Raw genomic sequence first — 23,135 nt, 5'->3', positions numbered from 1 at the left:
TAAATCCCATGATGCATGTGAGGGGGATCCACTATTTGGAAGTGCTCACAGTGCCTTGTACATGAATGTGAATGTCTGTTGCGCATGACATACATGGGTGTGCATGTGTGTGAATGGCACTTCCCAATGTGTAGTGGAAGGCGATGATGGTTGTGTCCTTTAACAGTGCCACTGATGTACATTTGCATTGTGCCAAACACACATGTTCAGTCCGCTGATGTTTGTGTCCTTTGTTTCCCCACCCACAGCGACAATGGGAGGAGAGGGCGGAGAAGGTGCTGTGGAGCAAGGCAGCAGGGATGCCTCCACCAGGCACAGATGCAAGGCCCAATAGTCCTTCCTGGTACTGTAATCTTGCGGTAGCGAGGAGGCTGGTGCCGTGTCAGTCACCGGCCGCAGCTGCTGAGGGTAGGTCCAAGAGGTCGAACGTGGTGGAGGACTCCTCAGCAGTGGGAGGGACAGATGAGCCTGCACAGAGGCAAGACACTTCGGAAGACGGTGAGGAGTCATCTAGGTTGGTGGGGGAGGAGGAGGCCACATCAGCCCAGTCCATGGAGCCCGGCAGGGTTGATGATGTCGGTGTGACTGGTGCAGCCCAAAATCAGCGGCCGGAGGCAGAGCAGGTCACCATGGAGGTGCCTGTGCGTATTCCTGCCCCTGGGACTGCATCTGTATGCACCTGCGGGCATGTCTCAGGCTGGACCCATCCGCAGGTGGCAGATGTATCCACGCAAACGGATACACCAATACCTGTGGATGATGCCATTCGCGACAAGGTAGAACCATTGCTAGCCGGTATCACGAGGCATACAGGCAACATCCATGATGAGGTGCAGGCTTCCAATCGGGGGCTTGCACGTCATGACGTGGTCTGTCGTCTCTTGAACTGGCCAGCACAGTTCCTGGTCTCGCAATGGGTCAGTGGGCTGGCCACTTATGTGACCCCCCTCCTCATCTTCCTCCTCTGTGCACCAGTCGTCCTCCTTGCCGTCTTCCACCCAGATACCACCAGGGCCCCCTGTGTATCTGTCCCAACCCCGGGGGCCAGTCTGGTGGAGAACACATCCCCTGTGGGAGTGGTCATGGGTGATGGCGGGTCCCATGTGTTGTGGGCTGCCTGTGGGGTGTGGTCACAGGTGATGGGGCGGTCCCATGTGGTGTGGGCTGCCTGTGGGGGTGGTCACGGGTGATGGCGGGTCCTATGTGTTGTGGGCTGCCTGTGGGGTGTGGTCACAGGAGATGTAGGGGTCCTATGTGGTGTGGGCTGCCTGTGGGTGTGGTCACGGGTGATGGGGGCTCCCATGTGGTGTGGGCTGCCTGCGGGGGTGGTCACGGGTGATGCGGTTCCCATGTGTTGTGGGCTGCCTGTGGGGTGTGGTCACGGGTGATGGGGGTCCCATGTGGTGTGGGCTGCCTGCAGGCCAAGTCAAATGGAAACTCATTGCATACCCCGGACGCACCCCAGCCAAGTTGCTTGGAAAATCATTGCATACCCCGGACGCATCCCAGCCAAGTCACGTGGAAAATCATTGAGTACCCCGGACGCATCCCAGCCAAGTCACGTGGAAAATCATTGAGTACCCCGGACACACCCCAGCCAAGTCGCGTGCATACTCATTGCATACCCCAGACACACCCCAGCCAAGTTGTGCGGAAACATATCACATACCCCGGATGCACCCCAGCCTAGTCATGTGGGAACTCATTGCGTACCCCAGATGCACCCCAGCCAAGTCTCGTGGTAGCTCACTGCGTACCCCGGATGCACCCCAGCCAAGTCACGTGGAAACTAGGCACGTGCCCTGTCTGCAATAGATTTTCACATGATTTACGTGGGGGGGGGGGGGCTGTATGCTGGACCAGGGATGATGCGGGGGCTTGCGTTGTGTTGGGCATTTTGCTGGCTTTTTGCTGCACGTGGGGGCATGTTGGGGGCATTACTGGCACAGCTTGATGTTCCTTGCGCCACGGCTAGTGATGCCTCGGTTAATCCATGAATACAGGTGCCTTCTTAGCGCATGGCGCTTGTGCCTACCCTGCGCTTAATTCTATGAATCGTGCCCACTGTCTTTCACTGTGTCAATAAGCAAGCATACATAATAGAGAAAAAAAAATCATAAAGTCCCCTGTCAAACAGCCAATGTCATATAATGCATGGAAAACTCTGTTGCAGGTTGGCCATCTTCATTCTCAATGAGAGGCTCACCGGTGACCTTAAATCACAAAAAATATGTTTGCGATACATACAAGATTGTTACATTCCCTTCTGTATATCTCTGTTGGTGCTTTCAGATAACACAGTAGCCTTGGACATACAGTACACAAATGCTGCTTAAGTAAATACAGCAATAATAATTGAACACATCCAACAGAAGGTTTCACATTAAATTGATCACTTTCCACCAGGTGTTGATTTTTTATTTCCTGCAAATAAGCACAAATACATATGAAAACATCTACAGTCTCAATCCTCGTAGGTCAGTTTACGAGGTCCAATTCATGTTGCTCTACCATACTGTCTTTCATATACTTTATCCCCCCAATTGCAAACAATTTTCTCAACAATGCTTCTAACACAGATCGGCCATCCCCACCTAAACTGCTTCATTTTCAAAAGGGGGTTACACGCCGATTGTGTAGACCATAATGTTTTAGATACGCAGCATCCTGTCGGGGGTCATCAATTGGATCTCCTGAGCACCATCTGTGAAAGTGTTGTTTTAAACATGTTTTCATCACTATTGCCGTAAAACCTTGTATGGACAGAATATAAATCCAGGTCACAGCTGATGTGACTCATCTTTAACGCTGTCAGTCTCCAAAAGCAAAACCCAATCCTTACACAGGCTATTATCCGGATCCCTGGGGTTTTCAATTTGGTTTGAGCAACAAGCAAAATGTATAGTCTCTGCTACAGATTTGCTCTCCTCAACGCTGTCCACTTTATCGGTTAGAGGCTGTAAACAAAACAAAGAAGCATTGTTTTAACTATAGTTCGTTCTTAAGCCCTCCAAAATACAAGCACTTTAAAATATACCCACCGGATAACAGACCATCCGATAGCCAGGGCGCTTGGACCCCTGTTTTTCATGATGCTCCTGTGGGGCAAAGTCACTCCCTGGAACCACAGCCGTCTGCAGAACCATAGATTCATATTCACTGTCTTCAGAACCCACATCGGCCATGGATGGTCTCTCCATTATATGCTCATCGGCTGCTCCAGAACCACGTCATCGCCATTCCAGGTTGCCATTTCCAGACTAGCGACCGTTATGGGCACAGGCTCCTTCATGTTTTGAATGCAGTCTCCAACAGAGCACCACATAACTAACAGAGAACAGCGGCTCGCTGCCAACAGAGTGTAGACATGTTCACACAGCGCTCACTGTCCTTGCATTCCGCCATCAAGTCATGCGCATCTTTCACCTCATTAGACAATAAGGGGTAGAACTATCCTCTGAACCTTCAGGGCTTCCAGGGGGTATTTTCCACTCATCGTAGCTGTAGCTGTTCATTATCATCGTTTCCTGAATAGCCCCTGGAAAGCTAAAAGAGCACCTGTGTTTCCCATGTCTACCACAAAGGCTATATATCCAGGTTGTAAGCCCCTCCCCCACACCATCATAGCCTTAGGGCCATCCCTTTAGATCAATTATATCAAACACGCTTGGGATGCTTAAAATATATAAAATGTATATAAACATTATTGGGGTTCAATAAAATTGCTATCAAACTTTGGGGGGGCTTATAAATTTGATATGAAATGTATATCCGCTTCCTATCGTAGCAGGGCGGAACCCCTCTGTGACGTCATCATCACGTCACTCTGTGAAACACTAGATTCACAATCCCTGTCTTCAGAGCTCACTTCGCTCTCACTGCTCGACAAGGCAAAATATCGGCGAGTGCCACTCCTAGCCACTCCCATCTATATATATATATTTGATATAAAATGTATATTCACTTTATATCAAAATTGATATAAATTAGAAAACACTTTATATCCAATATACATTGGATATAAATTAGATATAAAAATGTGTATATCATTTTTATATAAAATGTATATTAAGTTTATATCAAAGCACATCAAAAGGGGGAGGGACTAAGACCAGAAGCAGGGGGCGTGACCACCTGTTAAAATGTAGTTTGTGCAAAAGGGGACCTATTCTACTACTACCAAAGACTGCTGCAGAAAAATAACCGGCAGGGAGCCAACAAGATGTATTATTAGACAGGAGAGATGCAAAAGCTCAGTGACAGTATGATGTGTGACAAAGTCACAAAGGAGAGACAGAGACAGGGAGGATGGGGCACATGGGGTCGGGATAGCCACCCACTAAGCACTGCTGACCGCACATGCAGTACTTGGAGAATCTCCAACAGCCTGTCACCCATGACCTGCCTTGTATCCCAGCTTGCTTCCAGTCTTTTCCACATTGGGATATTCCTAATTTAAGAGACTTTATATCTAATTTTAAAACCCTTAGGCAGTAGATAGAGAGAGGGAGACGCAACTGCCAGATTAGTGACTGCCCCAGATATCGTGAGCTGCTCTCATGAAAAACATGCAGACTTAGGACAAGAGAATGTCAGAACGAGTGTGGTTCACAGACACTGCTGCTATAATACAGAGCTGCAGGGCAACAATGAGGCATAAAACAGTATCAAGCACACCAATCAAGGAGACATGTGCAGCCACACAGTCCAATCAGAGGGGAACACAAATTATGTTAAGTGAGCCCAACTAATACCTTACTACTCAATGCTTCCAAGTATAAAAGAGGATCAGGTCAGGAACCTGATCAAGTTCCTGGTGGGACAGCCAACCCATCAGAGATGCTAAGATTCCCTGGCACAAGTCATAAGCTGGTGGTGGGCTCATCAGCAGCCAACGCTTGTAAAAAGGCCTACAAGGACATCAAACCTGTGGTGGAATCACAAAGTATTTGAGCCTGAAAGAAAAGCATGAGCCTTTGCTGGACTCCTACAAAAGCCTGGGCATGTGGGAGGTTTGGTACAAAACTTGAGCCGGTTAGTGGGTTCTTTCTGGATGCATTGCAGCGGATGACAAACTCAGAGTACGACTGCTTGCTCTTGGCTGGGAGGTCTCAATGACTGCAGCCTAAACATAGGCCAGGAATAGCGGGGAAGAAATCAAGGGTCACCTGGAAGCCAAGTGAGTGATGCCTAGGAATGTCAATGTTTGCCACCGGCATCCACTCCAGGATCGCAGATTTTGGGGATCCCACACATACTGTGAGAGACTGTCTATAGAATAGGGATCCAGATTTTGGAAGGATGGAACTCCACTAGGACTCTAGATTAACAGCAAGAGACTTCATATGATGTCTGCATGGAATATCCATCCTGGGTACAGACTAAAGTCTATAGCCAAATCCAAGTAAAGACAAACATTTGACAACTGAATCGCCTCTTAACCTGTTGTTTTCACCCTAACCCTCGCAAAGACTACAGAGTAATATCCTTGCTTATCTATGCTTTCTCAAGCTCTTGTGTGTGAACAGAATAAAAGCTTTAATGTTACCACTTAAGTCACTAACCATCTGGCTATGTGACTCTTGGATGTGTACTCAGCAACCTAAGAGCGGCGGCACCGTTCCCTCCCGCAGTAATGCCATCACTTGGCATGGAGGCTGGTTACATGATTTCAGGACCGGCCATTTTCATCCGGTTACTGACTTAACATCTGGTCATGCGGCTCTTGGCGGTGGCCTCAGCAACTACTGGAGCCTTCCCCATCTGCTGCTGCTGCTTCTACTTGGCAGCCCTACCCCTTTCCACAGTGATGTCATCACATTGCCTTCACCATTTTTAAGGGTTCTCCGCAGTGCATCCATTGCATGGGTATGCTTTCCAAGGGCGGCTGTTCTAGGGGCATTGCAGTTCCTCATTTGCAACGGTGTGCATCCTGTTTTCACAATATTCCAGTTTACAATTTCTGTACAGTACGTTCCACGTACTATTGACATGACTTTTCGGTCATTTGCTCTGTGTGCTTTTCTTATCGTTTTTGTCTTCATCAACATTCATTTCACATTTCTAATCTTAGGAGGCAACCATTTCTGTCATTCGTGATACTGCTCTGCCTTTTTTTTTAATTTAGGCCTATGGAATGCTCACTCCTTTGTCTCAAAATGTATCTACTTCTCGATTTATTTATCTCTTTTGATAATGATTTTCCTTGCATTACTGTGACTTGGCTTTGACATTTTGATACTGCCTCTGAGGAAGCTTTAACATCTAACCGTTCTATCTTTTTGCACTCTCCTAGACTTCTGTCTTCTGGTGGTGATACCGGCCTCCTATTTGACCGGTATTTGGTCATCAATCCTTCAACTACCTTTGAATATCATTTTCCTTGATCCCATTTCTATTTTGAATATATATCATCCCCTAGGTTCTCTTGGCTCTTTCTATGATTACTCTGATTCTCTCCTATTTTTGGTCTCCTCACTTATTGTTGCTAGGTACTTTAAATATCCATCTTCCTTAACTGGATCCTTCACTATGCCCTTGAATTTTTCTTACTTCAGCTTATAATCTTAAATTGCTCACATCACCTCCTACATATTCTAAAGCGGGTCCTTGACTTAGTCTTTGTCTCTCTTGATCTTGAATCCATTTATTTTATTTATACTCCTATACTGCCTTCTGCTGAAAAATGTTTTGTCCCTGCCTCTTTTTAACTTGGTCATCTCAACCCCTTTCTCATCCACCCTCTCAACGTTTAACCTTCTGTGTTGTGACCTATGTAACTTGGACACCTCAGCTCTCATTACATCTACATCATCACAATTATCTAATGACTGGCACTCTTCTACTACTATTGATTGTATTCTTACTAATCTCCATCGTCAGCTATTGGTTCTCCTCTTTCAGAATTTAAAAATAAGGGTAAGTCTCCTTGCCCTTGGTTCTCTCTTCCTTTAAAATCCCTTAGGATTCAACTTCGCAGAGCTGAGCGCCATTGGCTAAAAATATTTTTTTTCTTCGAAATACCAATTATTTTCTTGATTTGATCCATGCTTCATTGTCCTCTCAAACAAGGTCAGGCCAACTATTTTCAAACACTTATCCAATCTCAGGCTAACTACCCAAAATTGCTTTTCTCTACTCTTAATAAGATTCTTGCTCCTCTCCCTGTTGATCTTCTATGTCTTATAACCTTACTCTTGAAGATTTTGCATTAAAAAATGATGTTCCTTCTGTTTCTAACCGTAGAGATTTCCGCTCCAGTTCTATCTGTGTATCTGGTGACTTCTTTTTTTTGCCAATCTCTGAGACTGATGTCACTTCTTTGATCTCTCTATCCCACCCTACAGATGCCCCCTAGCGCCCTCTACCTGCCTCTTTAGTTAAGACCATCTTTCCTGCTCTTGCTCCTGTCCTTACATTCTTCTTCAATTTCTCCTTATCTTTGGGTTCCTTCCCTTCCGCATTTAAGGTAGCAACTATGGTTCCACTTCTTGAACAACCTTCCCTCGTCTCTTCTGGCCCTCCCAATTGTTATCCAGTCTCCCTCCTTGCTTACCTTTCTAAACGTCTAGAATGATTAGTATACGTTACACTTTCTTCCTTTCTCAATTCTCACAATCTGCTCCCTCTGCACCAATCTGGTTTTCGGTAAGGCTTCTCTACTGAAACTTCACTGATTTCTGTATTAACTTCTAGTCTTCATGATTGGCACCTCAAATGTTCTTCTATCTTGATCTTGCCTGACCTCTGTGATGTGTTTGACACTGCTGGTCATCCCACCTTACTTTATACGCTTTCTTTTTTGGGCTTTTCTCATATTGTCATCAAATGGTTTTCTTCTCATCTCTCTAATCGTTCTTTCACTATATCGTGGAAGGGGTCTACAGTCTACCTCCTACACCTTTCCTCTTTCTTATGGTGTTCCCCAAAGGTCAGTGCTTGTTACTGTATTATTCCCTCTTTAGACTTCTTCAAAATGTCTGACTTGGGCTTTCAAGTACATCTTGACCTGATGACATACTGATTTTTCTGATTTCTACTTTCAGGTACATCTTTACGCTGATGACATACAGATTACACTGTCATTCTACTCTTTCAATTACTCTATTCATCAATGTCTTTCCTCCTGTCTTTCTGATGTGAAATCCTGGGTGTCTTCTCACTTTCTTTGTCTTAATCCAAAAAAGACGCAATTGTTTTATGTCATTCCTCATCTAGGATCTCTTCTCTCCTATTCCTTCCCCCACTCCAGTGTCCTGCCTCATCAATTCAGGTTTCATAATTGACCCCATTTTGTCATTTGAGACTCGAATTGCAACTGTTGTCCATTCTTGTTGTTATCATCTCTTTAACAAAAAGAACATAGATGTCATTTGGTTACCTTTCCTACCGCTAAAACCTGGCTTCAAACTCTGGTTCTATCTCACTTTCACTATTCCTATTCATTCTGTGTAGCTCTTCCAAATGATGCGTTTCTTCCTTTATGTTCCGTTTTAAACTCTGCCATTAGGATTATGTTTGTCTTCCTTTTTCTTCTCTTGTTTCTCCCCATCTTGCTCAACTTCACTGGTTACCTGTTCAACTGCACTGCAAATATCAGTTTCTCTGACTCGTCTTTAAAAGTGTCATGCTCTTGCACCTGCTGGTCTCCTCTATGATCACTCATCCCACTTGAAAACGTTGCTCTGCCTTGCAGTTCTTGCCATCTGTTTCACATCCTCCCTTTTCAACTTCTTGCTCGCAACTCTGGAATTCCTTAACTTTAGATACTCGTTCTTACCTTACTCTTGCACAGTTCAAACAATGGCTTAAAAGTTAACTATTGCAGGGCGTTCTTCCACTGAAATGTCATATGAACCAAGTCTCTGGGTCATGCTCGTTTTCCTGTTCATCTGTTCATGTTAATTTTATTGTTCTGTGATCGCTTTTCTATGTAAAGCGCTTTGGATAAAAGCGCTATATAAGCACTGTCAAAATGTGAGAGAACAGGGAAGTATAAAGGCTGGAAGACGCACACACAAGACCACCGAAAAACAGTGAAGCAAAGCAGGATTGGCTTTTATGAAAAAAGTTAATATTTCATGAATTATTTCAGAAGCAGCGGTGTACACTCACACATGGAAGAGTTATTGTAGCGGTTTTCTCTCCTTGCATCCTGGTGCCCTTGCAGGTCTTCTTCCTCTGTCCTTATCCGTGTGAAGACATGGGAATTGACAATTGTACAGCCTGCCATACAAAAAATACTTAACATGAATTTGTATCTAGTTGGATTGGTGAGGTGCCACCAAACAACATGCACTCAAAAGGAGGGCAAATCTACGAGTTTGAGCCATGTTAAAAATTTACAATACAAGAAAAAACCGACTATTGACATCAAAACATTTTTGATAAACGGGGCTCTTCTTCCTGTGTGTGGCAAACAACCAGTCTTCTTTGTGTATGCATGTGAATATTATCATATTGCTTTCAAAATGGCCATTAGTGGCAATCCTACCAGTGCAAGATATAGAGGCTAAAATCAATGAACTCTTTGGAACTCGTGTTATTCTACATGAAAGAAGGAGCAGTACCCCAGCCATTCGAAGCTGTAACCTGCTGGCGGCACTGTGTTTTTGTGGCGTGCATATTAGTTCATTAAGCTGTCTTACTGAAAACTCACGACTTATTCACAGCATAAATTAAAAAAAAAATCGACCACAAAACATCCAAGCAGAAATTCCCTATACCCTCAAAGCAGGGGGAAAACTAAAATACGCATGTTTTAAACGCTGAAGCTTACTTCTCTTTTCCAATGGTGCTCAATACAACATTATAATTTAACTGGAATATGCAACCAATGGAAGTACAGAAACAAAGAGCATGAGACGGACAAAAAAAGAAAAAAAAAAAAATCAAAGAAATGGCAGATATAATGCTTGATCTGTGTTGTAACTTTAAAAACAAGGGAGACACTTACCAAGTGAGACCAGGTACTGATGAACGTCCTTCATAACATCAATGTAACTCTTTTTCTGCTCTTCGTCCAAGAGCTTCCAATCCGCTTCAGAAAAGTGAGCGGCAACCTCACGGAAAACAACCTCAGCCTGAAACAGTATGCGACAAAAAAGGCTCAAACTATGAAATGTGTCAGGAGGACAACAATTCTGCAGGGCTTCCCATCTAAAATGGGACCGTCAACCAAACCATAGCAATAGGTAGGTATGGTGTACATAGCCATTCTCCAAGAACCTCGTTTCCCCCACACTAATGGTCTCTCCACCAGGCCTTGTCAGTTTACCTTGGAATCCATGCACACATGCGTATATAATAAACTCCAATTAATGTAAAACATCACCAGCACACCACAAGAGTTGACCCCCGACTCACAATTTGATTTTGTCTTCACATTTGTGTTAGGATGGAAGTCATAAACTGCGACTCACAGTGAATTCCCAGTCATTTTTTATTTTGCCCTCACGTTAACCAATCTCTTTTTCCCAGTGAGTCCCAATCCAGGGACTCACTAACAATTTAACTCAGTATCTTTATCCTTGGAGGTTGCGAAGACTAACAGGTATTGGAGCTCAAAAGGTACCAAATGGCCTATTTCGTCAAGAGGTTCGCCCTATCGGCGCCTTGGGAGCACTCATTGGCTGATGGCAACCTTTTGGAATGTTTTAGAAGGCTGCACACTGTTGAAGCCATTTTAGGTTATGATGACCTGAATTCAAGTTGATCATATGGTCACAGGACCAGGTCACTTTACCGCATTCACATACAGACATTAAAAAACATGGGTCATAATGGTGTCCTCTGAGGAAGGAGTGACAAGTGACCCTGCCTCGGGAACAGTAAAGGGCGAGAGCGAGAAGGGGAGTGAAAAAATGACACACAACCTAGTGACCCTAAACCATGGTCGCAGCTTTAGTGAGATACCCAGTTGGAAGCTCTTGGCAGACATTACCAGATACATGAATGGCTGTCAAGAATTCACCCAGAATTCACTTTATGGGCCTCATTGTGAGTTGGGCAGTAAAAGTGCGAAAAAGGAATTGCTGCCACTTTTACTGTACCGTTGAATAAGGGGTACATGGAAACTGCCAATAGTTTTTACACAATGTATAGAGTTGTTTAGGTGGCTGGTGACAACCAGCCAATCCGAATGTTAGGATGGGGTTTTTGTAAACATTTTCTGGGATATGTTAATGTCCTTTATGTGACTATAAAATGTAGGGCCTGCAAGGGGCAGGTTAAGGTTGGCTTGTTCTGTTCATCTTCCCGGTAGTGATGTACAAATACATTTTATGTTCTTTCCTGCATGTGGTGCACTCCTTTCTAAGTTTTGTGGATTGTTCTTTTTCCTGCTTTCCTGCTTTTTGACTCCAGTTGGAAGCACCCCTAGCTCTGCACTCTTTCACTCTTTGCTTGGTGTGACGCATTTTCTTTTCCGAGTGTGTCTTGCTTTATTACTGCATGCATCTTGCGAGATTCCCCTGGTGCTCCCCCCCTATAATCTGAAAATGTTAAAACTGTAACTGACATACATATAAAACAGGGAAAAGAAAAAAAACACTTTATATAAACCTTACTCCACGGTCAGGGGTAGACCTAATTATATAAATACACAAAGGAGAAAGGTACAATATAATTCAAGCACCACATATCATTGGTCCCGTATAAACTCAGTGTAATTCTAAACATCAATTCGATTTATTCAATACATAGTTATTTTATATATAAAAAGATATTTTCATCATAAAAAGAATTCACTAAGGACCATAAACTCCTTGAACACACTTCAGATGAAGGAAATCACCCGTTTAAATCATGAATACATCACATAACACAAATCACAACATGTAAACAAGACCATACATAATAAAATACATTTTTCAACATGTGTCTTAGAAAGTAGACTCCCAACATGTTTCTGTTTACAATGTCATAAATGGCGGAACATTCATCGGGGGATTTATTAGTTGGAGAAGTGGATTCCTTCAATACCAATAGTTCAAGGATCAAAACACCTCAAAATGGAGGGATCTTTCAAAAGAACCTAAAAACAAATCATAAAACCTATGTTAGTGGCCATGAGATCTATCTTCAAAATAGAAACAGCTACCCTAGACCTCAATGATTTCAGATAGGACAGCTACAAAACCGAATGTTACATACACCGATTAAAGAACCTAAAAAGACTGTTTACCTCGAAATGGTTATTAAGTCTCTGTCATGATGCCTGCCCCCGGAAGACCAGACCAGGCCCAGCAGCCCCGGAAGCAGGCATCATGCCACTTGGAGCATGCCCAAAGGCCCCAGTTAGGGGCTGTTTGGGTACAGTCCTGGCGCCTATGGCGCCAGGCTCATTATTGATAACTTACCTGAAGCAGACCATGCTGCATACTCACCTGAGGCAGACCGTGCTGCATGAAGACTCAAGCCAAATGAGGCTTAGGAGGGACTATTTTACTGAAGGGACTATTTTGTTACTTGGGTGGGGCTGTGGAAGAATACTTACGTGGATCTTCTTCCAAGGCTATTTAAACCACGCCCGGACAGCCACACGTGCTTCGCGTTATTCTGCTTGCTGCAGCATAACGCTCACTGTGTTTTCAGCAGCTCCAGTCTTCAACCACGCCCGCTTCAGTCCTGGGACTCCTGAAACAAGAAGACAAAAAGGATAAAGGTTAGAACAGGAGTTTTAACTTTAATCCTTACCTGAATCCTGATCCATTTCGCCACGGAACTGAAAGACAGAAGTCTTTGAAGCATTGCTTCGCATTCCTACGGCGCTGCGCTGAACTCACCTGCTTGGTCGGTACTTCAGCATTTCATCACGCTCTCTCCATCTCGCGGCCGCCCTCCAACACCTAAGGAGACAAAGACAGCAAGGTGAGCAGGGGGACTCTCTAAGGCCATACAAGCTACCCCCAAGGACTTACCTGATTTACCACGGGAGGTACTCACCTCATTTCGGGTCGGCGCAGTCAACTCTGCTTCATCACCGTACCCCGGCCCCTAAGGGGAGAAACACAATAGATTTACCTGAATCTTACCGAGTGCCATTTGGAAATCTTCGAGTGGATTAATCGGCAACCTGCAAGGAATCGGACAGAATGAAGAGCAGACATTTGAACTCTTATGAACAATTGGACTTTAGAGTCAATACTGGAACTCACCAATTCCTCTACGCCAGTGAAGTAACTGGTCATCAACGCGCCCCTGCGGTCGACGCAGGATGGAGAGCTCATCCTTCCAAACCATCAGGTGAGACTAAGGAGGGGACATCAAGAGTGCTCAGTGGGAAGACAACAGGAGTGGGGAAGGTGGGTTGACACTCAATTCCACGGGTGGTTAATTCCTCTTCTCCTTTGCAGAAGAATATTCTTGCGAGCCAGACAAACTAGGCTGAGCGAGCCAGACCAGTCAGTCATCTCGGCGCTAGACGTCACGCTGGTGGAAATAACAGCGGCCCAGTTGCGTCCACGCCTCGGTGGGATCCAGGTGAGCGTAACAGTCTCTTGCAGCTATCTTCTTTCCATAGATTGCTTCATGCTTGCCAAATCAAGCAATTCCTGTAATACCATGCTTATAAATAGCATCAGAAACCCAATATGTGTCTGCACAAAACAAAACACAACACACACAACCTCTGTATGCCAGCGGAATTAAAAAGCTAGTATGTCTATTTCTATTGATGTTGCGTTCCAAAGTATATGGCCCGCTCTGAATTTTTTCGGCAAGTTTGGTGAGGTTTCGTGCAGGGGAGCAAAGTTATAGGGGGGGGTGTTGCAATAATTCTTTTCTCCATAGACTGAATGGGCAAAAACTTTGGACACAGCTGCACGCCAAATGGCTGGACGGATTATAACCAAATTTGTGGCAGGAGCTGGGGCTTGGTTCCAAAAGCATGCTTTTGTGTGTTTGGTGGAAATCCGACCAGTACTTTTGTTGCAAAAAACTGAAATGTACGTCTCAGAAAATTAGTGATATCTGGCTCCGCTCCGATGACCCATTTCCCTGTTCGCTGCGCAGATAAAAGTCTCATTGGCTTGCAGTACGACTTGATGTCGGCAAATATTGGAGGCGGCCGGTGGTTGGCTGGAGGGAAGCATGCTGTGTGTCAACATTTTTGGGGAACGCCGCCATGGTGTATCAGAGGATAGTGCAGCACCGTAAGGGCTTGCAAGATGGTTTACAGGTTCGGGTGGTTCAAAGAGGGGATAAAGTGTTTGGGGGAGGGGAAAAGCAGAAAATATGATACATTTGTTTAGATCGACGAAGGCGGTGATGTGTGAGTGGTGTACGTGAGCACTGCAGCAATTTTGCTGCGCAGGAAGGGGTTGCAAAACATGGTTTCCAGGATCGGGTGGGTGAAAGAGGGGATGAACATTTTGGGAAGTTAAAAGCAGAAAATATGATATATTTGTTTATGTCGAAGAAGACAGTGGTGTGCGAGACCCTTCTATGGCGACTGCATGGATGCTTCATTGGGAATGGGGACTACATTGCAGATGATGCAAGGAAATTGAGAATGTGTTGTGCTGTTGGCTAGGGGTGCCGGTGGTTATGTTGACTTTGTGGGTTCCCATTGTGTTGTAGGGGTATCGGTGGCTGTGGTACGTTTGTCAAGTATGGTACATGGCCACATGTTCCCATGCAGGCCTCCATTGCCTTGTAGTGGTTGTGGGCAATAGGCCTCCGCATGTACCCAAGAGGCTAGGGCTTGCCACATGAAAGGATTTTTTTTCCATCACACGTTTGCGAAATGGACTTTTACGCAGCTACTCACATATACTTCATTGGCGGGTAGCTGCACAGGCGACTATAATTTTTTGGTGAGTGCAGGCAGACTCCATTGGGGATGGGGAGTGCATTGGAGACAATACTATGTCTTGTGTTGTGCCTGCAAAGCCCCTACTGCCTTGTGTGCATGGCTAGGGCCCTTGGACATAACAGTCTGGCCACTGGTTGAAATTAGGTTTCAGAATGTTGCCTTGTTTGGGTCCATTACTATACCCATACATACCTGTAGTCAGGAAAGCTATGTGGCCACATGTTCCCATGCATGTCTCTATTGCCTTGCAGTGGGTGTACCCAAGAGCCTAGGCCTTTGGCACAACCCCCGCAATGCAATGCGGCCATGTATTGGACCACTGTGCTATTGGTATGTGCATTGCACACATATGTATAAAGATTGCATTCCCATTACCTTAGCTCATTTGGATAAGTTATTATAACCATACCTTCTTACATCTCACAGACTTTAAATACGTAAGTGTCCTAAGGTACTTTTCTTTGCAGAATCATTGTGGAGGACATTTTAGACTTCCTACAGCGGCAGTGGTGAGACATGGCACTATTTGCCTTTGGAATGGTGTGGCCTTGAACACAGCCTTGCTTCAGGGTGTGTAGTAAGACGTTGGGACATGAAAGTTTTTTTTTACCATCACACTTTTGCGATATGGACCATTTACGGAGCTACTCACATATAATTAATTGCCGGGTAGCTGCACAGGCGACTACCTTCAGAGCCCATTAGGGATGGGGAGAGTATTGCAGATGATATCGGGATATTTCCATTCAGTGTACTATTGTGTTGGGAGTGACAAGCCCCTACTGCCTTGTGGGCATGGCTAGGTCCCTTGGAACTAACAGTCTGGCCACTGCTTGGAAGTAGGTTTCAGAATGTTGCCTTCTTTGGGTCCGTTCCTATACTGATATGTAACTCCAGCGTACACTCTCGGAAGCATGCATCGCTCCTGTGGTTGGTCACCATTACAGAATGGTTGTGGAGGACATTTTGCAGTTGGTAACCACCACAGGTGGTGTGCAGTGCCTGTACTTGCATATGGTGTATGTCATTGGACTTGTTGCCATTCACAGACTGATCTGCCACCATTTCTGTTTGGTATGGTGTGCCCCTGATAATACACTGTGTTTTGAGAGTGAAGAAAGATATTGCGACATGACGAGTTACTAAGCATCACACATTTAAAGTATGGATAATGTACAGACCGACCCACATACATTTGCACTGGACAAACCAATCTACGCTGTCAAGTCCTGGTACATACAAGTTTAAAGAGTAACACAGTGTTTGCAATGTGGCTGCCGAGCTATGACCCATGTGCTCCAGTGAAATCTGTGTTTTATACCTTCTTTTGTTTGTTTATTTTGAAATGTTGTACATAACAATGAAAATTACCTACTGCCCTAAACAGTGCTGGTGGAATGTGAGGAGGCAAATGTTGCAGCAGTTAGGACAGTTACGTAAGACATATGGATGCATTGTTCAGTTTGCATTGTTGTGATTGTGCAGATTATCGGGTACGTTACTGTACTGGTGTGTATTCAGTGTGTCCACTTATTATAGGCTTAGGTGAACAGTGTACGTAGGAAACAGGTCATCTATTGTGTGAAAGAAATGCCAGGCAATGTCAACTGCAGTGGCTAAGGGGTAGGTGGCTGTGTTATGTGTGGGGTTTCTGGTACGTGGATAGATATTTGCATGCATAGTTATACAGTGCAGCAGTAATTGTGGGTAGGGTCTACAATATTGAGTGCATGGCTGGAGCACTGTACTGGGTGTAGTGAAGTGTGAGGGCGTAGGCACAAGCTACGTAGTGTAACATAGGTGTACATTGCAAATTGTGGCACTGCAGAAATAAGTGCACACATTGCACTGTGGACATTGTAGAGAAGTATGATACCAATAATGTCATGCTTACTGTTTGGATTGGGGAGGGCCTGTGCTGTTCTTTGTGTATGGAATGTGAAATGTTGTAGTAATCGTTGCTGCATTATCTGTGGGAAAAGAGAACAGAACATGTTGGAGCAGGTATTTAGTTACTTTGCAGTCATAACTAGTACTGCATAACTACTATGCTTTGAACCAGTGTACTGTGCAACGTGAGCAGTTCCGGTGTTCCTTTGCATAATCATTGGGTCTGTGGGAAAAAAAATCCATGCTGGATAAAAAATAAAAAAATAAAAATCCACATTTGGTTGCTGCTATGGTGCACAATGAATTACAGTAACGTTTGCAGTGGTTATAGCAATTATTAAGGTGTGCTCTCGAAGAAGGAGGAAATGTAATGGTTTACGATTTCTGGCCTATACATGTTGGTAGGATGGGTGGGGTTGTCTAGCAGTTGCTGTTTTGTAAATGTTTACCTGCTTCCTTTTTGTAGCACTCTTTTTCGTTATGCGTTTGGTTGTTGCTAGTGTTCTCCAAGTATTGTGGCACTGCACTGTGCTACTGCAGAATTGTGACGGTAGCAACGTACCTGTTGGCGTACTGTAACTGCTTATACTTTGGAAGTGTTTGAGGATATGTTTGTAGCAAAGTGGTTGTTGAAGGTTGAGTTGGGTTGTTGTAATGCTGCAAATACCATTGTAATATTCTTGTTGCAGTTAGATACCAGCGGTGGCGTATTCTAACTGTTTACAGTGGCCCATTCCTATAGGGAACGTTTACAAGCTTGTGCATTCCTGTTGCTACTTTCACATCTGTGTACATTCTGAAGTGGTGGTGTACCACTATGGGTTTATGTAGTGATAGTTCCATATGTATAGCATTTGAATGCATATTCTTAGAGAGGTGGTGCCTCATTTGTATACGTACTGGTTTCAAAGGTTACAGAGGATAGTTTTGAACCCTTATACTTAGTACTTTCTCTTTTAAGTATCATGTGGAAAATACTGCTATTGTCATTTGTATACACGTATTGGTTGTCTGAGTGTACTCATTGGGTTCATTGGGGATAAAATTGTCCAACACACACTAATGCATTTCTTGAATACTTGCTGTATGCTAAGTTGCTTTAGGTCCACAGTGTGGAAGGTAATTCTTTTCTTGTGCAATTACGAAGGTACAGGTGGGAGCTGGGGAATAGGGTATAGCAGGTTTGTACATCAATTATTACATTTAGGCTTCAGGTGGGCATTTGCAAGATTTGCAGGTAATCTCTGCTTTGGAATGATGGAAGTATCATTGCAATCCCACCATGACCATTGCTTTCTAATGTATGCGGTATAGTGGCCTGCACTGGTTGTGTCGCCTCTGTGCTAAATTATGGCTACTGTTGTGAAGGTTTTCTTGCCAATGGATACCTGCCCATGTGTGAAGGCAGTCAGTTTGCAGTTGTTTTTGGTTCCATCTACAATGTATCTTAAGAACATTACAATTACATATGGACTATGTGAGTGTATAGGTAGCGTCAAACGATTATCAGAATTGCACGATGTACACAATATGCTATGGTTGGCATTTTGCACCAGTTGCTGAAATGGAATAGAGTCACAGTTAGGTATTGATACATACACAACGCATTCATTAGGGACTTGTTGCCGAATGACATGGTTGCAGAGACTTCATGTATGTTTCTACATGTAGGCAATATTAAAGATTTCATTTATGAGTATGTTTTTCCTTTCCAGTATTTGTAGTAAGTACATAAGAAATTCCTGTGGATCTTCTTGTCTGTTTAACGTGTCTTTCACCATTCTGGCACAAGTCCAATTCTTGCCTTACTCCTGAGACATTGTAATTGTTGTCAGGATTACTTAGTGCATTTCTGTGAAGGACGAGCATTTGTAAACACAACTGGTCTGACCATTTAAATAAATGTTTTCAACAATAGCTGGCATTTGGAATAGAACATTCATTGTTACATTTGCATAGTAATTAACACTTGTTGTATTAGAAAATTTGAATGGACCAGGTACTTCTGTGTCTGAGTACTTTGATGGAAGGGCACATGGTTTGCTTAAAGAGGAACTTTTTTTGTGTGTGGATTTGGGTATGTCTTGCCTTTTTTAGTCCTTTTGTCTGTACTTTTGGTAGTTGATGGAGTATGAGCTGATTTCAATTTCTTTGGTGGTACTGTTGGAAAATCATTTAGAAATTCTGATTGAATGAGCTTTCTTTTGAAACCTTTGGGTTTCTGAGGAACAGGGTACATGTTCAAATGGGGTGTGTATAGTGCACATAGTCTATTGTACTCTATGATGCAAGGAATGTCTGCGCTGACTGCAGTTGCATCAAAATTCACTAGATATAGTCCTTCCAGTGTACGTAGCCGTGACAGTGCTACGTAACTCATGCCTTCTTTAAAGACTGTGCTGCCAATATCAATCAATGTTTGATTTAAGGTTAGACCTTGCGATTTATGAATAGTTACTGCAGAAGCTAGCGACAGAGAAAACTGTTCTCTGCGTACATACATGTCTTTGAAAATAAGGAATTGCGCTGTTGTGCGTCCTATTAACTTCTGAAAGTTTGTGAAAGCGGATGTTGACAAACTGAATGCTGTTGTCTCATGGGTATGTCTGGAAGCCAACAACTGTACCAAGTGCTCCATTAACTAAACCTTGCTCTACGTCAAAGTTACACTTTAGCATTACTCTACAGTTCACACATAATGTTAACATTTTCTTCAAACCAGCTGTGTTGGAGATAGAGTTTTCTAAGGAATTTAGTCGTGCTATAGCTTGTTGACACATAGGTATTGTTATACCACGCACGTCCAATTTGTCTGTGGTGTGAATTTCCACTAGTGGTTGTTTTTTCTTTTTTCAGCATTGTTGCATTGAATTGTGCACAGCTTGCTAGGGTTGGCATTATGGACATACAGGTGACATTTTTGTGAGGTAATTGTTGCATGACATCAGCAGCACATGTGTTACACCCATACAGTTTATGGATGTGTCTAGTATTGAGGGTAGACTGCGCCTCCTTTGGTGAGGTCCGCAGACGCATGTTTTGAGTTAGTTTTCTTTATTGAAAATGTTGCCAGAAATTTACATTTCTGATGCTTCCAAGACTTTTACGGCACACTTTGTGTCCTAAGGTTTTGAAGATAGGTGTCATGATCTCTGCTTCCAAAAGGCCAGGACTTACCCAACTCCCTTGGAAGCAGACCCATAACCCAGGTTCCGAGTGCCAACCAGTCCCAATTGGGACCTTTTGGACCCTGTCCTGGCGCCAGTGGCGCCAGGCTCATAAATATGCCCAGTCCCAGCGCTGCAAGCGCCGGGCTCATAATGCTTGGGTGGACTTACCTGCAGCAGACCATGCTGCTTACTTACCTGCCACCCCTGATCCTCTTCTGTTTGGGACTACTTTTCCTGTTGGGTGAGGCAGGAGCCACTCCCTAGGTTCAGAACATGGAACTCTTCTGGAAAGCAGGAACTCTTTTCTTACCTAGGCGTGGCTGTGTAAGGAGACACCTAAGCACTACAGGAGGCTATTTAAACCACACCCGATGGATGAATCTTGCTTTGCGTTATTCTGCATCCTCTGCAGCAGAACGCTCATCGTGTCTTCTGCATCTGATCCTGGGCCTAAAGGAAAGAGGCTTACCATCCTGAATCCAGTCTTCAGCAACATCTATAAAGACAAGAAAGAACAGGTTAGCACTACGGTCTTCAGTGACAGCTCATCTCTTACCTGGTCCATCGGCTGTCATCAACGCCTCGCGCAGCATTCCTGCATCTGAAAGACAAAGGCTTACCTACTCTTCACGCACTCCGGAGGTCATCGCACTGCATTCCGGCATCTGAAAGACAAAAGCTTACCAACTCTTTGCACGCTCCGGAGGCCTTCGGCGCTGCATCCCGCATCTGTAAGACAAAAGAAGGTGCGTTTAAAGACATTGGGTAACGTTAAATACTCACGTGCCATTACTCCATCCACGCCGAACTCAGTGGGCATTCCGGCATCCTTCAGCAGCTCCGAACTGATACCTGCAAAATAAAAGGACAGTTAGTGCGCATCGTGAAGCAAGCAAAAAGCGCTTACTTACACGCTTCCAGGCGCTTCTATTCCGCATACGGGTCCATCCTCAACTCACTTCAGCCAGTCAACCGCCATCGCCGGAACCCTGCAAAATAAGAGACAGCATTACAAAAGACTTTTAAAGACATTTGAAATATTCGGAACTCACCGTTCGTGAAGTAAACGACGGACAGCAGTCCTCTGAAGTCAAGAGGCCTGCGCTACCTATCCAGTGAAGAAACTGGTTACAGCACCCTGCATCGAGGCAGATGGAGAGCTTGGCGTTCACTTACCTAAGGTGAGAGCGTTAACCTTTGGGGTTCTACAGGAGAGGAGAAAAGGGAAAGAGATAGGGACACCCCAATAACCCCAGTTCATTAATCCCATATTTTCTATCTGCAGACATCTTACTCTTCAAGTCAGGCATACAGTGCACAGAGGTCCAGCCCAAAGAGCCAACCGGGTGCTACACATCACTTTTGAAAGTACGGTAGTCGCCCAGTCAAGACCGGCGCCTCTGCGAGAATCAGGTGAGCGTTACAGAACGCAAAGCCTACCGCAAAACTCTCGCCCAGGCGCTATGGAAACCTCGGATACCGACCACCTAGCCCGGTTACTTGGGGAACTAAGGGCAGAAGTGCATGCAGCTCGTCAGGAAACGAATGCTCTAAGAAGGGAACTAATTATTTCCAAGGAGCGAACAGACGATCTTGCTAGACAATTGCTACAGTCACATGCCGGACAGACCCCGTTACCCACATCAGGGGCAAATCTTCCTTCAACATCCCCTATGAATCCAGTGCAGATCAACCTACCTGGGAATGTACCCCTGGCTCCGCCCAAACGATTTTCTGGTGACCCAAAGAGGTTTGCAGTATTTATCAATCAGTGCCGGTTGCATTTTTTATGCCGGCCAGCAGCCTTTCCAACTGATCAAGCTAAAGTAGCTTTTGTGCTTTCGTACCTTAGTGGCAATGCGGCAGACTGGTCGATCCCTCTAGTTAATCAAGATGATCCGGTTCTTCATGATTTTCAAGCCCTTCAGCTTAGTATGGAAAAACTGTTCGCAAGACATTCACAGGGGCAGGCCTTGGACAATGAGCTTCTTTCGTTGCGACAGGGTAATCAAGACCTTTTGGCTTATATTGCATCTTTCAACAGACTAATAGTGGAAACTCAATGGCCTGAGGACAAAAGGATTACGCTGTTTTATAGAGGTCTACGTGGAGAGCTCAAAGATGTTTTAGCCCAAGTAGTGAATCCCCCACAAGACTGTTCGGATTATATAGACTTAGTCGTTCAAATAGATCACAGATTGCAGAACAGGAAGGCCGATCGTTCCAAGTTTGATGCTCGAGTATTTTCCAAACCACCAACTCCTTCCAAAGGAGTAGACTCCGGGGAACCCATGCAAATAGGGGGCCTGAAAGGACCACTAACACAAAAGGAGCGGGAAAGGAGAAAGCAGTTGCAATTATGCCTCTATTGCGGAAACTCGTGGCACTTTCTTCGAGACTGTCCGGTGAAACCAGCCAAGAAGGCGGTAGGAGCTGCAGTTACCAAGGTCACAAACTCTGAGCAGGGAAACGACCTCGCCCGACAAGAATAGAGGTCCTCTTGCCGAGCGTTAAAACCAGTTCCGTGACCTCGCATTTCGTGATACCTATGGTCCTCATTAGCCCTGATCATCCGGATCGATTACATGCGATTGAAGCTTACGTCGACAGCGGTGCCATCAGCAATTATGTGGATCAGGAAATGGTTTTGAGGATGAATCTAACTCTTTGTCCCAAGGCTGTAAAGGACGTCATTACTACGGTGGATGGTACGGAGATAGCCTCCGGACCAGTAACGCATACCACTCAAGAAGTGACGCTAGTAAGTCAAGATGGACACCATGAGAAGATTGTGTTCGATGTGATCAAGGCCCCTCAGTTCCAGATTATTCTAGGGATACCTTGGTTAGATAAACACAATCCTCGGATCGATTGGCGAGCAAGACGGTTCAGTTCCGAGAATGTGTCTCTACTTGTCACCCTCCACCTGGTGTTGCTCTAGCAGCAATTTCTTCGGAGACTCCCCAGTTACCTCCCGAATACCTAGAATTCCAAAATGTTTTCCGGAAGGATCAGGCTAACTCTCTACCTCCTCATAGGTCCTATGACTGCCAGATAGACCTGATACCTGGATCTACTCCTCCGTGTAGCAGAATTTATGCCCTCACCGAGCCTGAGAACCTTCACCTCCGACAATACCTGGATCAATACCTAGCGAATGGGTTTATTCGTCCTTAAGTCCCCTGCTTCTTCAGCTTTGTTCTTCGTTCCAAAAAAAGAAGGGGACCTTAGAACTTGTATAGATTACCGCGCCCTGAACC

The 23,135-nt window shown here is 44.7% G+C and overlaps 1 protein-coding gene across 5 annotated transcripts in view; it reads right to left on the bottom strand.

Moving 5' to 3' along the window:
* LOC138527241 (uncharacterized) overlaps positions 1-23,135 on the bottom strand; it is a 381,456-nt gene that overhangs the window by 263,786 nt on the left and 94,535 nt on the right. For 3 of the 5 annotated variants that reach the window (XM_069638359.1, XM_069638354.1, XM_069638370.1), the window contains exons 3-4: positions 9,956-10,082; positions 9,115-9,225 (exon numbers count right to left, since the gene is read on the bottom strand). In XM_069638359.1, the coding sequence (XP_069494460.1) occupies positions 9,115-9,225; positions 9,956-10,082 (238 nt within the window). Of the gene's footprint in view, positions 1-9,114; positions 9,226-9,955; positions 10,083-23,135 lie in introns of those variants that run through there. The other 2 variants (XM_069638357.1, XM_069638365.1) reach the window with 2 other exon arrangements.

Source organism: Ambystoma mexicanum, chromosome 1q (genome assembly GCF_040938575.1).
Source record: "Ambystoma mexicanum isolate Mex_15411 chromosome 1q, UKY_AmexF1_1, whole genome shotgun sequence".
Classification (NCBI taxonomy): domain Eukaryota; kingdom Metazoa; phylum Chordata; class Amphibia; order Caudata; family Ambystomatidae; genus Ambystoma; species Ambystoma mexicanum.
This window is presented reverse-complemented; position numbering and strand designations above follow the sequence as displayed.